Source organism: Megalobrama amblycephala, linkage group LG15, assembly GCF_018812025.1.
Source record: "Megalobrama amblycephala isolate DHTTF-2021 linkage group LG15, ASM1881202v1, whole genome shotgun sequence".
In the NCBI taxonomy this organism is placed as follows: Eukaryota; Metazoa; Chordata; class Actinopteri; order Cypriniformes; family Xenocyprididae; genus Megalobrama; species Megalobrama amblycephala.
Genome location: NC_063058.1, coordinates 9,908,747 through 9,930,596, shown reverse-complemented (window position 1 = coordinate 9,930,596; position 21,850 = coordinate 9,908,747). Strand labels below are relative to the sequence as shown.

The 21,850-nt window shown below is 37.5% G+C and overlaps 1 protein-coding gene across 1 annotated transcript in view; it reads right to left on the bottom strand.

Moving 5' to 3' along the window:
* The window catches only part of LOC125247385 (proprotein convertase subtilisin/kexin type 5), a 41,687-nt gene continuing 19,837 nt past the window's right edge, over positions 1-21,850 (bottom strand). The window contains exons 9-16 of the mRNA XM_048158640.1: positions 19,964-20,187; positions 19,473-19,715; positions 18,804-19,049; positions 16,629-16,827; positions 12,571-12,776; positions 8,952-9,052; positions 7,947-8,118; positions 1-1,412 (exon numbers count right to left, since the gene is read on the bottom strand). Coding sequence (XP_048014597.1) covers positions 1,012-1,412; positions 7,947-8,118; positions 8,952-9,052; positions 12,571-12,776; positions 16,629-16,827; positions 18,804-19,049; positions 19,473-19,715; positions 19,964-20,187 — 1,792 coding nt within the window. The 3' untranslated portion in view covers positions 1-1,011. The remainder of the gene's footprint in view (positions 1,413-7,946; positions 8,119-8,951; positions 9,053-12,570; positions 12,777-16,628; positions 16,828-18,803; positions 19,050-19,472; positions 19,716-19,963; positions 20,188-21,850) is intronic.

Here is a 21,850-nt window from a genome sequence, read left to right as displayed (position 1 = left end):
TTTTTCTGAAATGAATTTAATATTCTTTACTAAGAAAATATAACAGATCTCTAAATAAACTGTCACCTTTTAATCACCCAAAAAATGTTTGGTACCACTTTATGGTACCCATCATTAATAACATTAACAAACATTACATTACAGAGAGGGTTATATTACAATAAAGTGATCTACACAGATGCTGGCATGAATATTCTGAAATTCCAGATAAATATATACAGTATATAGGAATAAATGTATAAAAAAGAACATAAAAAAGATGCTATCATGTATCAATTTACCATTAAGTACACAGGGTTGTCTGTTGTTACCATCTTCCAATCCTGTAGGTTTTTTAGTAGTCGACCGATATATTCGCCAATATTTGGCATTTTTTAATGATCTGCATCGCCAATAATTTTTTCAGTTTGGCCGATATGTCGGAAACAGGGCTTTTTTGGCAACTTTTATTTTGAAAGCGCTGAGACCACCAGCGCCTGAGCCTCTGAGCTCCCATTTCCATCTTTATTAGTTTGCTGTCTAACCATTCTGTCTAATAAATTATTAGATGGCATATTAAAAATAATATAGTTTTTTGCTTTTATAATTGAATAATTTCCTATTATTAGTTATAGAAAAGCAAATGCTAGAGTTTCTTGCACTGTCAGCATTCAGCAATACACATATTTATATAATATAATATATAAAATTACCGATGTAATCGGTTGAATCTAAACTTTCACAAACTTTGGCGAATCCAGCTGTGAAATCTTTTGAAGTGCACATTTATCGCTAAAGTTGCAATCTAAAGAATAAATCTGTTTATTTCGCAGTTCAATATATATATATATATATATATATATATATATATATATATATATATCAGCTTTATATCGGCCCAATGGCCAACCAGCTAAGATATCGGCATTGGCATCACGCATCAAAAAACCCTATATCGGTCGACCACTAGTTTTGACCACAGAAGTGTGCGTGTAAAGAATTAGTAGAATTTGAATATTTAGTGACCATATTTTAGGTTTTGTTGAGATGTGTATTCTCAGTAGCTTCTTCCTCGTCCTGTTCCTCTTCCGTGTCTGGCTCGTGGATGAAACCGTAGCGCCGATAGACAGATCCATCTCGGCTGGTGTAGACCACATCTGCTTCGTCTCCGCTGTCCTCTGGTTCTGGTACTCCGTGGGGCATGGGCCGGGAACTGGACTGTTTGCTGGCCTCCCCGCTCAGTCGTTCATAGCTCCGTCTCCAGCATAACCTTTTTTTGGCCCTTGCCTGTACCAGAGCAAACACAACTAGTGCGAGCACTACGGCTAGCAGCAGAGCAGCAGGTAAGGCTGCAGATGCGTGCTGTACCGCATGGGACCTTAGAATAATGTCATCCTGAGTTTTACTTGGTACAGGCGCCTCAAGACACAATGCTGTAAAGAAGAAAAAACATAATAGCATTAATGGGACTTTTCACTGTAAAACCTCATGAATATTATACACACACACACATTTGATACATACACTGATGAGCCAAAACATTATGACCAGTCAAAGGTGAAGCGAATATCATTGATCATCTCCTAACAAGGCCATAAGGTCTGGGTAGAATTATTAGGTCTGGGAATTATGTGTTTCCATGTCAACAGTATCAACACTGAAATGAATCTACAGCAGTCAAGTAGAAGCACAAGCCGCGGTCACACTAGACTTTGAACGTGCAAAATTTCTTCGGATGCTGTAACGGTCGTGATATGACGTCACGGTCTACAGCGTCTTTTTTATAAACATGAATTCAACATATAACTTAAAGTAATGCATTCAAAATGTAAAAATATACAAATGTGCAGTGCTGGGGAGGCTCCAGGAATGTGGGAATTGGGAATCCCTGCCTTAAGACATAACTTACTGTGTTTACATTAAACTTCAAAAAAGCATTTTGAAATTTGAGCATTTCGAGCATTGCGTGAGCTTTTGAAAGCAGCTGTCTGTCAGTAAGTGAGTGTACTGAAATAGGCTTGCTGCATTTCAAAAAGCATAAATCACAAAGATACCACAGGAATAATGGTGGGCGAGACCGCACATTGTAAGTGTAACATCAAGCAACCACGCATTTCTCACAATGCATAAATCCTCTGCAATAAAGCCTGTGATTGCCCTAGTAATTCACTTCAACCTTTTCAAATTTTATGGAAGACTATTTTATGGATGGTTCAAGGGTTTTTGTGCTTGTGTATGTGTGTGGAATTGAAAGTAAGCAGAATACGGCTGTTTCTAAAGAACAAATACTGCCATCGCACATCTGCGGTTAAAAACTAAATTCTGAAATTTTCCTCAATGAATCCATTTCTTTTCCCTCCAACCCCTAGTCAGCAGTGGTGAGAATTTACCAACAGTGGTCCGAGGAGGGACAAACATCAAACTAGCAAAAAGATGTTGAGCGCCAAAGGCTCATCAATGCATGATGTCAACGAAGGCTATCCCATCTGGTCTGAGCCAACATAAGGTCTACTGTGGCACAAGTCACACAAAATTTTAATGATGGTTATGGAGGAATGTGTTGTGACAAACATTATTCCTTCAAAAATACAAACAGTGTAATGACACTTTTGTCATTACACTGTATTCAGCACAAACTAGGCTACAATAATATGTGAGGAACATGTATGCACATGTTTGTATTTTTGAAGGAATAATGTTTATGCGTGGTTATTGAAAAAACAAAAAACTTAAAGGGATAGTTCACCCAAAAATGAAAATTTGATGTTTATCTGCTTACCCCCAGGGCATCCAAGATGTAGATTACTTTTTTTCTTCAGTCGAACGCAAATTATGATTTTTAACTGCAACCGCTGCCGTCTGTCAGTCAAATAATAGCAGTGATTGGGAACTTGAACAATAAGAGTCGAAAAAACTTCCATAGACAAATCCAAATTAAACCCTGCGGCTCGTGACGGCACATTGATGTCCTAAGACACGAAACGATCGGTTTGTGCGAGAAACCGAACAGTATTTATATAATTTTTTACATCTAATACACCACTATGTCCAACTCCATTCAGCTTCCGGCTAGTGAGGTCTGATCGCGCTCTGACAACGGAAGTGATGTCTCGTGCTCATTGAAGTATGTGAGCGAGACATCATTTCCGTCACCAGAACGCGTTTTTTGACCTCACTAACAGGAAGCTGAACGAAGTTGGACATAGTGGTGTATTAGAGGTAAAAATTATATAAATAATGTTCGGTTTCTCGCACAAACTGATCGTTTCGTGTCTTAGGACATTAATGTGTCGTCACGAGCCGCAGGTTTTAATTTTGATTTGTCTAAGCAAGTTTTATTTACTGTTATAGTTGAAGTTCCCATCTACTGCTATTATTTGACTGACAGACGGCAGCGGTTGCAGTTAAAAATCATAATTTGCGTTCAACTGAAGAAAAAAAGTCACCTACATCTTGGATGCACTGGGGGTAAGCAGATAAACATCAAATTTTCATTTTTGGGTGAACTATCCCTTTAAGTCACTGAAATAAGGCCAAAAAAAGTATATTAAATCTGTGTTCACAAGACTTCTAGTTATTGGAGGTTGTAGACTAGAGTTTTTGCTTCAGAATTATGTAAAAATTATGCTGACTACTCTTTCATATAAAACAATAGAGAGATTTAAATTTTGTAAGACACTTTTTGTCAAGAAACACAGTATGCGTGGAGGCGTGAATCTGCATGAATAATGGGCCATTTAGGCCTGAGAAGACAAAATAATTGCATAATAATGACCTGAAATGACTTGCATATTAATGAGGCCTTTCAGTCAGGTAGGCTGTGAAAAAAACCCTCTGTAATCATGTCTCAGCTCATCATAAACAGCAATACTGTGAAATATTATTACAATTTAAAATAATTGTATTCTATTATATTCTTTAAAATATAATTTATTTCTGTGATGCAAAGTGTCTGAACAATTATGTTACCTCTGGCATTTCATATAGGCTTTTAGCTTAAAAGCATGCACATTTGGAGAAATATTGATGGATTCTTATATATTTATGTCCATTTTCTATACTGAGAAGTGATATTTATTGTCATCACTATGAGTGCTGGATACTGTGTTTTTAATTCATACTTGCAGCCGGAGGGCGCTCTCTGTGCACATTTAGTCCACAAATTATTCTAAAGAAGAAGAGGACATTTCAGGAATGGTGTTTTTAATTCATACTTGCAGCTGGAGGGCGCTCTCTGTACACCTTTAGGCCACAAATTCATATAAAGAAGAAAAGGAACTAGGAACTAACTGCATGTCTTCTAGAGATCGCTAACCATTTCTTTAACATCCAAATAAACACTTTTCAAGACAATAAATACACGATTGAGATGATGAATGCATGTATTGCCTCTGAATTTGTGTCTGAATAGCGCTGGCTCCGTGGGCGTGGCCGCATTAGCGGGTAATGAGCTGAATCACAGACTTCTGACATGGCTCTCTTTTCATACAGATTACATAAACACAGAATGTTTGTTTTTGATTTGACTTATACGATTTAAAACCTGACATCTTAACGTTTCTTTAGACGTAAGTGTCATTTTTTTGTCATTAGTATTCATAAGTTACAGTTCATTTTCTGAGAACTATCAGATTGGAGTTCGTTCAGAGGGAGAGGAGAGATCACGCATCATGTTAGTTTTCTTTATTTTACAAAAAGCACAACATTGTGTTTTTACTCTGAGTGTACACAAATAAAAGAAGACATTCTATAGTTTCAATTGATATATTACTTATGTCTCTATGACAAGAAATGACGTAGTATTTTAAGTCTGTTTTGCTGCAATGTGAAAAAAATCCTGCAAAACGCGCCGGCGCGATCTCAGACCTCAGGGAGTTATGCACTAGGGCTGAAACGATTAGTCGACATAATCGACAATGTTGACAATAAAAAATTATTTTTGTTGTCGAATAGTCTTTTGATCTCATATGACCTATTTGAAGGGCCTGCAATAACACAGTTTGACCAGTGGGGCGCTGTAGCGCAATACTGTAATGCAGCCCTCCCGGATCCAATCCAATAGAAGAAGACACGGCGCTTCGGAGTGCATAGTGCAAATGAAGTCAAACCCGTAAAATGTGGGAGTTTAAAGGGGTGGTTGATTCTGATTTCACTTTTTTTATCTTTAGTTAGTGTGTAATGTTGCTGTTTGAGCATAAACAACATCTGCAAAGTTACAACACTCAAAGTTCAATGCAAAAGGAGATACTTTCTTTTACAGAAATCGCTTTATAAGGGCTACAACAAATGGCTGGTAGGGACTACAACGAGCTTCTTCCCGGGTTAGTGACATCACTAATCCTAAAATTTACATAAACCCCGCCCCTGAGAACACACAATAAAGGGGGCGAGGCAATGTTGGGCTGCTTTAGAGAAGAGGAAGAGTTGTTGTAGTAAAGTGTTGTTTCCATGCCGTCATTTTACGCCGGATTGCTTCACAGAAGAGGGTCAATTCAAAGCTGGATTTGCTCAAAAGATCAACATGACGGCACATGCTAGTCGATGAGTTGAATCAACTCCACAGCAACTACATAAATTTATCCACTAACCATTCAGAAAGTCTCTCCATCAGTGTCCGGTTTGTCGGAGTGTAAGGCTGAACACCATTACTGACATTCGTCATTTTGGCTGCGTGAGATTCTCCACCTTTGTTTTGGTTGAGAAACCAAAGCGCGAGCTGTTAAAGCTCCGCCCTCTTCTGGAAAGTGAAGCTCATTTGCATTTAAAGTAACACACACAAAAACGCGTGTTTTTTCTCACACCCAAATAGGGGTGAATTTGACAAGCTATAATAAATGATCTGTGGGGTATTTTGAGCTGAAACGTCACAGACACATTCTGGAGACACCAGAGACGTTTAATACATTTTGTAAAAAGGGCGTTTTAGGTCACCTTTCACATAGCATAAAACATAACAAACATAATGTTTAGCATACAGTAACTACAAAAAAATGCTGTCAAGCAGGGCCACCGACTCTCTTTCAGACTCACTGTTCTCACGCAACAACCATTTTCTCATGAAGTGAAAAATACATAGATCAAAGAAGACAGACAACATACTGACAGATAAGACAGATCAGGTAACTTTTGATTTAGAACGAAGTTTCTGTTTCAAGTACAGAAAGACGTCAATAAAACAGCTTGCAAACAAATGTCAAAAATGTTACAATTACCTCAGGAAAGGCATTCAATGACCATAAACTCGACAGTTAAAAAAAAAAAAAAATCTAGAGAGGAGCATTTTTCAAAAAATATGCACAATATTACACCCATATTTTTACTCTTATTAAAAAGTTATTATTACAATTCCCAGACTTAATTAAAACACAGTACCAGTCATTGTAACAGTTGGACTGTTGATTACTTCTGAGGAGGAAAGAAAACCTGAATTTGACTGGTCTATTCATTTGGCTCGAAATTCATTAAAAATAAAAAATCTTGTACTATTTTGACAGACACAAAGGAAAAAATATATTCCAAAAAATATTCTATTCACCAACAAGAGCCTCAACAGATTCTTTTTAAAGTGCATGTATGGACAGTTAATACTTCAAAATACTAATGTGTCACAGTTCCCTCGTCTCCAGGACTCCATTTCCCATGTTCCTCGTGTTTCCACACCTGCACTCACTTCCCTCGTCATCTCCCCATCATCACGGATCACCTGCACCTGTTCCTGATCATCATCACTCCCTATATAATGGACTCACTCCCTTCACTCCTTGTCTGTCCTAAATGTTATCTTATATGTGTTGGTTGTTCGTTTTGCTCCTGTGTTCATTAAAGACCCATTAATTGTGGATTTCCGTTTACGTCTCGTCTCTGCAACCAGCACCCGTAACATAATGTACCTGTTAGTGTTTTCTGATAGTAATACTGAATAAAACAAAATCACATCTTAGGATTTTAAAACATATTTACTTAAAATTAAGTAAATTTAGAAAACAGCAACATTACAAAAACAAATATTAAAAAACATGAAATTCACTGTTACATCAAATATTTCATATATTATTATTATTATTATTTCATATATATTCATCTATATTTCATCTATATTTCCCCCTCACCTCTGGAAAAACTCGAAGAATCACAAATGTATATAAGCGGCAGGTTTATTATGAAAAAAATATAAACGATAAAAAAAAATGAAAAATTAGGAGAATCAATGAATTCTGAACAACTTACTGTCATTGTGTAAATAATTGTTACTTTTTTATGGATTACATGATTACTAGTCTGACTACGAGTAATTTAAAAAGTAGTTTACTCTAATTACAAGTACTTGATATTTGGAATCTGATTACGTAATCCAGATTACATGTAATATATATATATATATATATATATATATATATATATATATATATATATATATATATATATAATTAATAATTTTACTTTTAATTTTAATAATTTTAATTTTACTACAATAATTTTACTTGTTTTTGCTATTATTTTACAAATATTATATATATATAATATTTGTAAAATAATAGCAAAAACAAGTAAAATTATTGTATAAAGTAAAGGTTTGTGAAAGGAAAACTGAATCAGTTTATTTAACTGAACTGTTCAAATGTAATTAGACCTAAACATTTCTGGCTGTGAAACTGTGCACAAAATACAATGTGAATGAAAACAATATATAATGCATAACTAAAACATTATATGTTTTTAGTGTTTTGTGACTGGTTGAGTTTTTTTTTTTTTTTTTTTTTTAATTAAACAATCACAACGATTTGACAGCTATAGGAGAGGAGGATTTTCTGTGAATTTCAGTAAATCTGTTCCTCACAAAAAGCTGTTCTATGGCTTGTTACTCATATAGATAATATGCTAAGTAAGTAAGGCAGTAAATATATGACTCCCAATGTAAATATGCATGCACTTTTCTATGTAAATTATGGAAGCTTAAAGAGCAATACCTGAGGCTGAATCACAGAGACAGCACTTCCTGTCCTCCTGCCCAGACTTGCAGCAGGGCAAACATTGATTGTCAGTGGCATGTAGGGCAAAACCCGGATGACAGGTGAGACAGTTCTGGGGCCCGGCACTCGAACAGTGTTTACAGGACTCGTCACATGGTTCACAAACTCCCTAAAATCATCAAAAAAGACACATGTTGAGTGAAACCTTTTGTTCTGTATGACAGTTGCAGTGCATTGTTGGCTAAAAAAAACGAAGAAAGAATTTTTTTTTTACTAAAAAAATTACAATGAAAAAGGGACACATTTTTTAATTATTTCAAATCAGAAATGTGAATCATATACTTTTCTTAAAACATTTTTTAGCCCTTTTTTCGTTTCAGGGTTATGATGGTGTATTATTCACGTCTTGTGCCTACACTATTGAAACATTGGGTATTTTAATGTTTTTGGACAAATCTCACTTTAACCTACATTTTTACTTTTTTTTTACGAAATGGAGGGAAAACTAGAAATTAATGTGTATGGTAATCAACAATATGCCACAAATTCTGTCAATTGACCTTAACTTGTACTGAACCCCTAATATTCTTTTAGGTCAATTTGTGCATCTGTTGTTATATTTTATAATTCTGTTTTTTGCTTTAGGGGGAAATATGCAAGAGACAAGAATCCATCATTCTTCACATTTGTCCCCAACACACAACTAAACATGAAAGATTTTTCATAATGTATAGTGTCTGATATCATTGTCTTGCACAAGGAACATGACACTATTTTTCAGGTATGAAGCTGTTCTATATTTTAAATGGCTATACAGTATATTTCCTTACTTATCAATTAATGAAATTTAAAAGACGAACATTTGTTACAACAGGCAGGTGATGATGGCTCACATTTGGATTAAATCTCATCTGTTTCATCTGTTCACATAAACAGCAGTAAATTATGAGATGATACTATAAATACAGGGATAAACTTTCACACACACTCATGAGCACTTACACCCTGCGAGTAATATCGACTCTCCTCACAGCGAGGGTAACACACGCCATCCTGCAGGACGCTGCCCCAGTCACATGTCAAACAGCCCTGAGGAGTGTTATCTGCAAAATCACAGAAACCCGCATAAGAGAAAGGTTTTCAAAGAGATGCTAATCTGAGGTTATTTTGAGGTCAGAATTTCATTTCCTTAAATCTCTAAACCACTAGTTAATATTTCCTTTTATAATATGACAATATTGACAATATTGTTTTTTATTTTATGTTAATCATTGAAATCACATGAAATTAGCCATAGCAAACGACATGCTTGATCTTGTGGCTACATTATTAAAACAATGAGTATTTTAATGTTTAAAGATTAACCTCAAGAGCTACCTTTTGCCTTTTGTGCAGTTGAAATTCATTTTCGTAGTAATCAACATTGTGCCATAAGTTCTGTTGATTGAGCTTAAAGGGTTAGTTCACTCAAAAATGAAAATTCTGTCATTAATTATTCATCCTCATGCCATTCCACACCCGCAAGACCTTCATTCATCTTCAGAACACACATTAAGATATTTTTGTTGAAATCCGATGACTCAGTGAGGCCTCCATAGCCAGCAATGACATTTCCTCTCTCAAGATCCATTAATGTACTAAAACATATTTAAATCGGTTCATGAGTACAGTGGTTCAATATTAATATTATAAAGCGACGAGAATATTTTTGGTGTGCCAAAAAAACAAAATAACGACTTATATAGTGAAGTCCGATTTCAAAACACTGCTTCATGAAGCTTCGGAGTGTTATGAATTTTTTGTGTCGAATCAGTGGTTCGGAGCGCCAAAGTCACGTGATTTCAGCAGTTTGCCGGTTTGACACACGATCCGAATCATGATTCGATACGCTGATTCATTATGCTCCGAAGCTTCCTGAAACAGTGTTTTGAAATCGGCCATCACTAAATAAGTCATTATTTAGTTTTTTTTTGGCGCACCAAAAATATTCTCGTCGCTTTATAATATTAATGTTGAACCACTGTACTCACATGAACCGATTTAAATATGTTATTAGTACATTAATGGATCTTGACAGAGGAAATGTCATTGCTGGCTATGGAGAAATATCTTAATTTGTGTTCCGAAGATTAACGAAGGTCTTGCAGGTGTGTAACGGCATGAGGGTGGCATGCAATTAATTTTAAAACGTATTGTATGATGGAGAAAATGCTGTATTACTGTTACTAAAAATAAAGCTGCATCTGATTATGCTATGTTAGCTACTTGACAAAATAGTGTTTTTTTCTCTGAGGCGTGGTAAAGCATGGTACTCGCAAAACAACGAGAAAATTAGATATAAACAATAAAACTAAACGTGTTGAGCTATATAACAACAATTAGTTTTCTGACTATAAATGTAACCAAGCAGTTGTTCCCTTGTCTATTAAAACATGTAATATATTTAAAGCATCTTTGGTGTTTCCATGGTTTCTACAAAATAAAACCGGAAACCGAGGGTAACGCGGATATGACGCAATTGACATGCGACTCCTCACACGTGCCGGAGCCTTGGTTAAAATTATGATTTTCTAACGATTTACAAATAGTTGGAAACATTTGGGATATTGTAAGTACTCAAGTAAACAAAATATATAAAACTGGCCTAGTGGTTTTTGGATATTTTACTGCAAAAATATTACATATTGCACCTTTAACTTAGAATATTCCTTTTAGTAAGTATGATTTCCTGCTAACTACTAGATTTCAAATCTTTTTTTCCAGAGAAACCTGTTCTGGCCTATCTTCCTTACAGATGAACAGGAATGCAAATAGATTTTTTCCAGGTATTATATACTTTCTTGTTAGTTCAGTAAACCGGTTTTATTTCATAGCTGTTTCTATAGCATGTATTTTAGCACACTGAACATCTATTTGCAATGACATTTTGTGATCAAACAAGGGCCACCATATAATGATGTACAGTGTCCTCCACAATTATTGGCACCCTTAGTGATTATGAGCAAAGGCGGCTGTGAAAATAAATCTGCATTGTTTATCTTTTTGATCTTTGATTAAAAAAAAAAAAAAATCACAAAATTCTAACCTTTCATTGAAGGAAAAGAATTGAAAATGGGGGGAAAAGCTCATTATGAAATAAATGTTTTTCTCCAATACATGTTTGCCACAATTATTGGCATCCCTAGAAATTCTTCTGTGTAAAATATCTCTGAAGTATATTCCCATTCACATTTACATTTTTTTAGCACACCAGGGTGACTAGGAGCATGAAATTGTGCAGCCATGACTTCCTGTTCCACAGGAGTACAAATATATGTAAACACAAAGGACAAATCCCCTTAATCATTGATCACAATGAGTAAAACCAAATAATATAGTTCTGATGTGCAGCAAAAGATCGTTGAGCTTCACAAAATAGAAAATGGGTATAAGAAAAAAGCTAACGCATTGAAAATCCCCATTTCCACCATCAGGGAAATAATTAAGAAGTTTCAATCAACTAAAGATGTTACAAATCTGCCTGGAAGAGGACACGTGTCTAAATCGTCCTAATGTGCTGTGAGGAGAGGAGAGTTTGAGTGGCCAAAGACTCTCCAAGGATCACAGCTGGAGAATTGCAGAAATTAGTTGAGTCTTGAGTCTCAGAAAGCCAAAAAAAATTATCAAACAGCACCTACATCCCCACAAGTTGTTCAGGAGGGTTAAAAGAAAAATCCTTCTTTGTTCATCCAAAAACAAACTCCAGCATATTCAGTTGTCAGACAAGACTGGAACTTCAAATGGGACCGGCTTCTGTGGTCAGATGAAACTAAAAAAAAGAGCTTTTTGGCAGCAAACCCACCAGATGGGTTTGGTGCACACATGGATAAAAAGTACCCCATGTCCACGGTTAAATATGCTGCTGGATCTTTAATGTTGTGGGCCTATTTTTCTGCTGGAGGTCCTGGACATCTTGTTCAGATACATGGCATCATGGATTCTATCAAATACCAACAGATAAAAAATCAAAACCTGACCACTTCTGCTAGAAATCCAATAATGGGCAGTGGTTGGATCGTCCATCAGGACAATGATCCAAAACAAACATCAAAAACAACACAAAAATGTGTCACTGAGCATAAAATGAAGCTTCTGCCATGGCCATCCCAGTTCCCTGACCTGAAACCTAAAGAAAATGAGTGGAGTGAACTGAAGAGAAGAAGCACCATCATGGAGCTGGAATCTGAAGGATCTGGAGAGACTCTGTGTGAAGGAATGGCCTCTGATCTCTTCTCAGGTGTTCTCCAAACTCATCAGGCATTATAGAAGAAGACTCAGAGCTGTTCTCTTGGGAAAAGGACATTGCAATAACTGTGTGCCAATAATTGTGGCCAACATGAACTAGAGAAAAACATTTATTTCATAATGAGCTTTTCCACCCATTTTCAATTCTTTTCATTCAATGAAAGGTTAGAATTTTGTGAATTTTTTGAATGAAAGATCAAAAAGATAAACAATGCAGATTTTTTTTCACAGCCGCCTTTGCTCATATTTACTAAAGGTGCCAATATTTGTGGAGGGCACGGTAGATGCTGGCATTACAGAATCTCATAAAATGTGAAAACATTGATAAGAGAAGTACCTGTGCAGGACTTGCAGCTGGTGTGGCACTGTCTACAGCTGTGCCCGCTCTCAAAAAAGCGCTGCGGACACTGATTCACACACTGTCTGGTGCCCTGCAGGTCCAACAAAGGAGGTGTGCACACCCTGCAGGCGTCCGGGCCTGGGCCCGTGCACTGCTCACAAGAAGGGTCACACTTCTCACAGCGCTCCCCTGAGCTGTAATACCTGAGGAAGGGACATCAAGACATGTATCTCTTGTTATTATACAGTATGCATACAATGAAGAGGAGGCAGGAAGTTAATGTGTAATGAGATCAAAACAGGCCAGACTCAAACCTGAATTTCCAATTTGAGCACCACATCTCAACATGTCTAGAGACCGTACCGCTACACAAACAGGCTTGTTCACCCGAACAGAGACTTGAACCCTGGACCCTCAGATTAAAAGTCTGATGCTCTATCCACGTTTGGGGTAGATCGGACATTGTATGCCCTAGTTACAACAACTTCCTGTTTCATGGCGAATGTCGAAATTTGTCAGGCCGCAACGGACATGCCCTTCAGCGAAAACTCAAGATCTTTGCAATTTAACATCGCAAAGGCCTTTAGATTAGACTGACCATATATTATGTTGATCTGATTAAAGCTCTACCTACTGAGCTAGCCGGGCTCTTGCTCGCGACGTGTGCATGCTGTGTGGGAACACACAGTAAAATTAATAGTAGTGGTGGAAGAAGAAATAATATTCTTCAATGCATAGAGTTTCTTTCTTCGACTATTCAGAACGATCGTCAAAACGTCTGATATGTCAAAATATATTTGCGAATTAGTGGGAATGCAGCCTATTAGACTAATAATAATAATAATCAATTGATAATAATGCTAGGAAAAAGAACAAAAACTCACTGCTTCTTGTCTGGAAAGCATCTTTACATGTTTTAATGGTGTTGACTTGCGGCGCACTTACAATTATTGTAAACTTGCGTCCCCGATATGTCCCCATATGTCCTTGAATACAAAGCTTGTCATCTTTAGCTTGCAGACAAAACTGTTTCTTACCAACATAGCTCTTTTCAAGGGTAATATTCCAACAGTTGCTTTTTTCCTTTAATAGAGTTTTAGCAAGGCCTCCAGAAGGTTACAACCTAAAGCAGTCGCATGCTGTCAATGTACATGTCTCTGATAGCTGTATCCTTTAATCATGTATCCTTAAATCCTTTTGAGTTTGGTTGAGACTTCATTTTAGGCCCTACATTTTGTCTTTTTTTGTGTGAAATATTCTGTTTAATGTGGTTATTTTTGACTTGTTTTTCATGTTTGACACTTAATGACCAATGAGCTGGCATTTTGTAGTGAAATTTCTAAATAGAAAAGGAAAAAAATGTTAATTAAAGCTGCAAGCAGCGATGAAACATCCCTTGAACCTGGATCCACCGCCACCCTGTGGCTTTAGGAAGAGCACAGTGGGCAATATGCATTTAACTATATAAATATCGGAGGACTAATTCAGTCATTTGTATTTGCCACACTTCCTGCTACCAGCAGGTGGCTCGTTGACTATAACTGAATATTGCCACGTAGATGTCTTCAGGCCAGGACTCTAATAAAACATGTGAAGTTTGGGGCAGATCCGACATTGTACTGTATGTCTGAGTTACAACAACTTCCTGTTTCATGGCGAAACATCAAAATTTGTCAGGCCGCCACGGACATGTCCTTCAGCGAAAACTCAAGATCTGCGCAATTTAACGTTGCAAAGGCCTTTAGATTAGACTGACCAAAAATGATGTTGATCTTATTAAAGCTGTAGGAGGAGTTTGTTAAAGTACAACATCTGGAAATGACAAAAACTGCACAAATTTTGCAGAAAAAATTCAAAATATCTCACTTCCTGTTGGGTTTTCAGATTTTAGGGACTTTTTTGTAGGTATTTGGCTGTTACATGTGTCTACCGAAGTTCATACTTGTCCGTGAAATGTAGCATGAAGGGCGCTTAAAGGTGCCCTAGAACTTCTTTTTAAAAGATGTAATATAAGTCTAAGGTGTCCCCTGAATGTGTCTGTAAAGTTTCAGCTCAAAATACCCCATAGATTTTTTTAAATTCATTTTTTTAACTGCCTATTTTGGGGCATCATTAAATATGCACCGATATATAGGTTGCGGCCCCTTTAATTCTCGTGCTCCCCCTACCCCGGAGCTCACGCTTGCCTTGAACAGCATAAACACAGTTCACACAGCTAATATAACCCTCAAAATGGACCTTTACAAGATGTCCGTCATGCATACTGCTTGCATACATCGGATCATGTAAGTATGGTATTTATTTTGATGTTTACATTTGATTCTGAGTGAATTTGAGGCTGTGCTCCATGGCTAACGGCTAATGCTACACTGTTGGAGAGATTAATAAAGAATGAAGTTGTGTTTATGAATTATACAGACTGCATGTGTTTAAAAATGAAAATAGCGACAGCTCTTGTCTCCGTGAATACAGTAATAAACGATGGTAACTTTAACCACATTTAACAGTACATTAGCAACATGCTAACAAAACATTTAGAAAGACAATTTACAAATATCACTACAAATATCATGTTATCATGGATCATGTCAGTTATTCGCTCCATCTGCCATTTTTCGCTATTGTTCTTGCTTGCTTACCTAGTCTGTTGATTCACCTGTGCAGATCCAGATGTTACTGGCTGCCCTTGTCTAATGCCTTTCATAATGATAATGTTGGGACCGTGGGCTGGCATATGCAAATATTGGGGTCATACATATTAATGATCCCGACTGTTGCGTAACAGTCTGTTCTTCGGAGGTCTTTTAAACAAATGAGATTTATATAAGAAGGAGGAAACAATGGAGTTTGAGACTCACTGTATGTCTTTTCCATGTACTGAACTCTTGTTATTCAACTATGCCAATATAAATTCAATATTGAATTCTAGGGCACCTTTAATTGAAATTTTGCAGGTGGTGCTATTGAGCCATTTTGCCACACCTAATTCTGAAACCCTTACCAGATGTAAATTTTCACCACTTCTGACGCGTGTGCAAAGTTTCATGAGATTTCAAACATGTTTAGGCCCTCCAAATTGCGATTCATTTCGGAGAAGAAGAAGAATTGACCGAGCAATTACAATGGGCACCCACATCTACACAGATGAGCCAAAACATTATGACACCCTTCCTAATATGCTGTTGGTCTTCCGCATGCCACCAAAACAGTACAAACTCGCTAGACGCTACAAGACCCCTGAAGTTGTCCAGTGGTATCTGGCACCTACAGTTTAGCAGCAGATCCTTCAAGTCCTGTAGGTTGTGAGGTGGAGCCGCTGTGGATCGGAATTGTTGGTCCAGCACATCCCGCAGATGCTCGATTGGACTGAGATGTGGTGAAATTGGAGGCCAGGGCAACACCTTGAACTCTTCATCATGTTCCTCAAACCATTGAACAATGTGTGTAATGTAGCAGGGTTCATTATCCTGCTGAAAGAGACCAATGCCGCCAGGGAACACCATTGTCATGAAGGATTGTACCTGGTCTGCAACAATGTTTAATAGGTTGCACGTGTCAAATTTACGTCCACATAAATGGCCAGAGCCAAAGTTTCCCAGCAGAATATTGCTTAGAGCATCACAGTCCATCCTAGCAGCCCCATACGCAGCAGGGTGTGATGCAATGAGTGTTGTGACTCCTCCTAAAACCATTATTAAATTCTTCTGTGACTTGTGCCACAGTAAACCATCTGTCCGTTTGGACCAGATGGGATGGCCTTTGTTGCCCTCACGCACTGATGAGCTTTTACCGCTCAACACCCTGTCTGTGGTTCATCAGGCCATTGTTTGTAGGCTCTTACCTTGCCGTTTCATCTTGCCATAACAATTTGACCTATGTCAAAGTCATTCTTTAACTAAACTCAATTTTAAAATACTTTAAGTTATGAAAAGTTTAAGGGGCAATCAGTTTAATCAAAATCTGGTACTCATACTAGTTGCTTTCCTATTAACTAAGCTCTTAATTACCAGTGGATGGATGAAATTTTGTTGTGTGTGTGTGTAAGATGATCTCACCCTGTGGGACAATGGCTAACACAGAGATGAGAGAGAAGATGAAGGTAGCCTGGTGCACAGCTCAGACAATCCCTGGGAGACGCCCCAGAGCAGGTAGCACACACATGATCACAGGGCATACAGAAACCCAGGTCTACCCCGTCAGCCTCCTCATGGGCACTGTAAGTTCCCACAGGACACTTGCTCACACACGAACCATCTGGAACACAAACACAGTCTGTTTAAACCAGTAAAATTAAGTAGAACTTGCAGATTAAAACACCAAAACATGTTAAAGTGCCCCAATTATGCTATTTTTAAGTTCCTAATTTTGTTTTGATAGCCTCCTTCAATAGGTTTACAAGCATCAAGGTCAAAAACACTTTCTTTTTTTCATAATATACATTGCAACACCTCATTTCTCAAGGAGTCTGAAAATAATTCTTTTGAAGATTCTGTCTCTTTGTAAGGGTTAGTTCACCCAAAAATGAAAATTCTGTCATTTATTACTCACCTTCATGTCGTTCCACACCTGTAAGACCTTCATTCATATTCAGAACACAAATTAAGATATTTTTGATGAAATCCAATGGCTCAGTGAGGCCTCCATTGACAGCAAGATAATTAACACTTTCAATGCCCAGAAAGCTACTAAAGACATATTTAAAACAGTTCATGTGACTACAGTGGTTCAACCTTAATGTTATGAAGCGATGAGAATACTTTTTGTGCGCCAAAATAACAAAATAATGACTTCATTCAACAATATCTAGTGATAGGCGATTTCAAAATACTGCTTCATGAAGCTTTACGAATCTTTTGTTTCGGATCAGTGGTTCGGAGCGCGTATCAAAAGTCACGCCCCCCAGTGGTGAACTATTGAAGTTTCGAAACACTTATGACATAATGAAGCCTGGTTTACTGAAATCACGTGACTTTGGCAGTCACACTCCAAACTACTGATTCGAAACAAAAGATTCGTAAAGCTTTGAAGCTTCATGAAGCAGTGTTTTGAAATCGCCCACCACTAGATATTGTTGAATAAAGTCATTATTTTGGTTGTTTTTTTGGCACACACAAAAAGTATTGTCATTGCTTCATAACATTAAAGGATTAGTCCACTTTTAAATACACTTTTCCTGATAAATTTACTCACCCCCATGTCATCCAAGATGTTCATGCCTTTCTCTCTTCAGTCGAAAAGAAATGAAGGTTTTTGAGGAAAACATTCCAGGATTATTCTCCTTACAGTGGATTTCAGTGGCTACCAACAGGTTGAAGGTCAAAATTACAGTTTCAGTGCAGCTTCAAGGGCTTTAAACGATACCAGATGAGGAATAAGGGTCTTATCTAGCGAATCGATTGGTCATTTTCGAAAAAAAATACAACCGTTTATGCTTTATAAACAAAATATCGCCTTGAACGTACTTTCCGCTTCCGCATTCTTCATAACGCTTACGCTGAATGTCCTACGCCTTCCCTATTCAAGTTACGGAAAAAAACGAAACTGGCGCCGCGTTTGTTCCGTAAGTAGAATAGGGAAGGCGTAGAACATTCAGCGTAAGCGTTATGAAGAATGCGGAAGCGGAAAGTACGTTCAAGGCGATATTTTGTTTATAAAGCATAAACTGTTGTTTGTTGTTATCTTGCCTTACGGGTGTAGAACGACATGAGGGTGAGTAATTAATTACATTATTTTCATTTTTGGGTGAACTAACACTTTAACCAGTTAGCAAAGACCTACAGCTGTGCACTGGGTGTACACCATATAAAACACAACACTATGTATTTTAAACATTTGATAGAAAATGTATACATCAATAATTAATCATAATTATAGTCTGTGATTCAGTGAAGCAATTAGGTCCAAATAAAGTGGGTACTGTCCCATCTTTAATGATAAGCATTTTTCAAATCCTGTGTCGACCTCGCTGACATTTGAGAAGCAGTTAAAATTAATTTTAACCACTGAATCTCCACACCCTCATTCTTTGGAAGTGCACACATAGAGAAAACAGCATGCAAGCTGCCAAGTTAATACAAACATACATAGATATAAGTTGACTCATTTTGGCACACTTTCATTTGGGAGATAATTACTTGTTTGTCATGCAATTAAAACTTTATTTGCATGAAAAATATGTAGTAGATCTATACAAAAATAGAAATGTATTGACAAGTTGAAGTCATTCTTACTGTGGAGGTAGTTGGGCAGGGCGCAGGTCTGGCAGTCAGTGGGTCCCGGTCCCTCGCAGGACTGGCAGAGCCGATGACATGCTTGGCAAATGAACTGGTTGTTTTGGAGGAAGGTTCTGGGTGGGCAGTCTGAATCCCCTGTAACTCCACACATCATGGTGTTGGGATCAAGAACGAGACCCTTTTCACACTGGAGACACTGCGTGGGCTCAGGACCCTCACAGCGCGCACAGGTCTGGTGACATTCTACGGAGCCACATATGGTACTTATGACAAAATGTTTGTATTTGTTTGCATATCAGCTGCATTTATCTACATATATACACAATTATTTTATCAGTTTTTCATATAACCAGTATGCTTAGGTTATGTGTAGTTGGTTGTTTCATCTCATCCGTTTCTTTTTTGACAACAACAGGTCGGGCCAGTGTTGCTACCTGATTTGAAATGAAAAGTGAAAAACACTAATGTAGAAGCACTTAACCCTGGTTGTAAGTCTAAACTTGACATAAACGTGTCACTCATATGTGACTGGAATGTTGTTCACATGCACACTAGAAAGTTTCATCCTTGTCCAGTGTCTGCAATATTTCTCTGTAAAAGTTATGAGACAATAAAACAAATTTAACCTGCATGTGTAATACTGTGTAATGCAAGTGTATACTTTACCCTGGCATTCCTTATCAGAGCTCTGGTAATAAGTGCCCGCTGGGCACACTTCCAAGCACGTGCCCTCGTAGAGTTTTGGGGTGAGGGAAGAGCAGGTCTCGCAGTCGTCAGAGAGAGGACCAGAGCAGGTGCCACAGGTGGAATGGCAGCTCACACAGAGCCCCTGATCCAAATCTTCAAAGTAACCCTTGGGGCAGACAGCCTTGCATGCCCCGTTTAAGAGCAAATAGAGAAAACTGCATCCTGAAATTAAATAGTTACACAATATATTTGAATTCCAAATACATTATCTAAATTCCATGGAAAGTAATTAAAATGTGTTATAAATGATCTGTAAACTTCCTTGCACATGGACAGATGGCACACAGGATAATATAACCGGTAAAATTAAAGTGCTAAAGTGAAATGGCTTTCCGTGTTTATATTGGCTGTAACTGTTTCTACTCTTTAGTGAAGTTTTGCACATGATCTCAGCAGTAACAATCACTTACTAGTGCAGGTGTAAAAATTGGTGCACACGTCACAATGAGGAGCACAGCGTCTGCATGTGCCGTCTTCTGCCGCGTAGCTCATGGGGCCGCAGTTTTGCTGGCACTGCCCGTTGGCCAGATGAAGGCCTTCTCGACACGAAAGGCACTGCGTGCTTGTGCCATCGCAGGTCAGACAGAGTTCATCACAGGGTTCACATGTCCCCAGCTCGGTCTCAAAATAACCTCTGCAAGAAAAACAACAGATACAAGTTTTTTTTTTTCTCTTGCGTTCATTAAAGGTGCGGTATGTAAGAATGACAGCTAGTGGTTGAAATGGGTACTGCAGTCCAAATTCAAAATATTGTTTACCCCACCCCCTTCTCCTCAGACTCGATGCTCACGCGGGTTGCCATTTTGAGGACACGCAACAGGAGCGAGCTCAATTGACATTGGAAGGCAAGGAGACTTACACACTGTAAGTTGATTAGTTGATTTATTGAGTTATCACATTTATATTTATGGGCTTTTTGTGCCTTTATTTGGAGAGGACAGTAGCGAGCAGACAGGAAAGCATTGGGCAGAGAGAGGGGGGCAGGATTGGCAAAGGACCTCGAGACGGGAATCGAACTCAGGTCGTCATGAATGCATTTGCGCCATATGTCGGTGCACTAACCACTAGGCTATCGGCACTGACGATATCTTGTTTTAATATGCTCCTCTTTATAGAGATTTTTAGATGGATGCTGAGGCTTTTTAGGTCGGGTAATGTACAGTATATACCGTTGATTATTTTAATGGAGTGTCTATTTACACAAAGTGCAAATAGTGTCCCTTGTCTGGTTAGGCCACTCAAGTTTTAAAAAAGATGCGTGGAATTCAATGTCTTCAGTGGTGCAGCAATAGTGAGTAAGCTTGTAGACGTCGATTTTAACGCGATCGACACAGGTTCAAATCTGCCTTTTGCCAAATTCGCTTTTATTTTTAATAAAAATGAAAATAATGTTCTAAAAGTGGAAATAAACTGCGAATGAGTGTTTAATAATATCAAAAGTGATTTTTGGGTAGGGTTACTTTTAAAATGTACAGTATTTCACTACAGATTACAAAATACATGCTTTAAAAAGTCATTTTGATGTATTTTGTTAGATTACCCAAGTTTTGTAACCTAATTTAAATTCTTTAACATACTTTGGAATACAAATAAGTATGTAACAAAAAAAAAAAAAAAAGGTAATTTGCGATTTTTTTTTTTTTTATCTCACAATTCTGACTTCTCAGAATTACGTGATATAAAGTTGCAATTGCGCGTTATAAACAGTCAATTTTGAGAAAAAAGTCAGAATTGCGAGAAATAAATTTTAATAATATTAAAACTGTTTATTGGTTAGGGTTAGGGGAAGGTTTAGGGAGGGTTTTTATTCTCCCAATAAGGCAGCATCCCATTTAAAGGTGCCGAAGAACATGTTTTTAAAAGATGTAATATAAGTCTAAGGTGTCCCCTGAATGTGTCTGTGAAGTTCCAGCTCAAAATACCCCATCGTTTTTTTTTTTAATTAATTTTTTTAACTGCCTATTTTGGGGCATCATTATAAATGCGCCGATTCAGGCTGCGACCCCTTTAATTCTCGTGCTCCACGCCCCAAGAGCTCGCGCTTGCCTTAAACAACATAAAAAAAGTTCAAACAGCTAATATAACCCTCAAAATGGATCTTTACAAAGTGTTCGTCATGCAGCATGTCTAATCGCATAAGTACAGTGTTTATTTTGATGTTTACATTTGATTCTGAATGAGTTTGAGGCTGTGCTCTGTGGCTAACGGCTAATGCTACACTGTTGGAGAGATTTATAAAGAATGAAGTTGTGTTTATGAATTATACAGACTACAAGTGTTTAAAAAATGAAAATAAC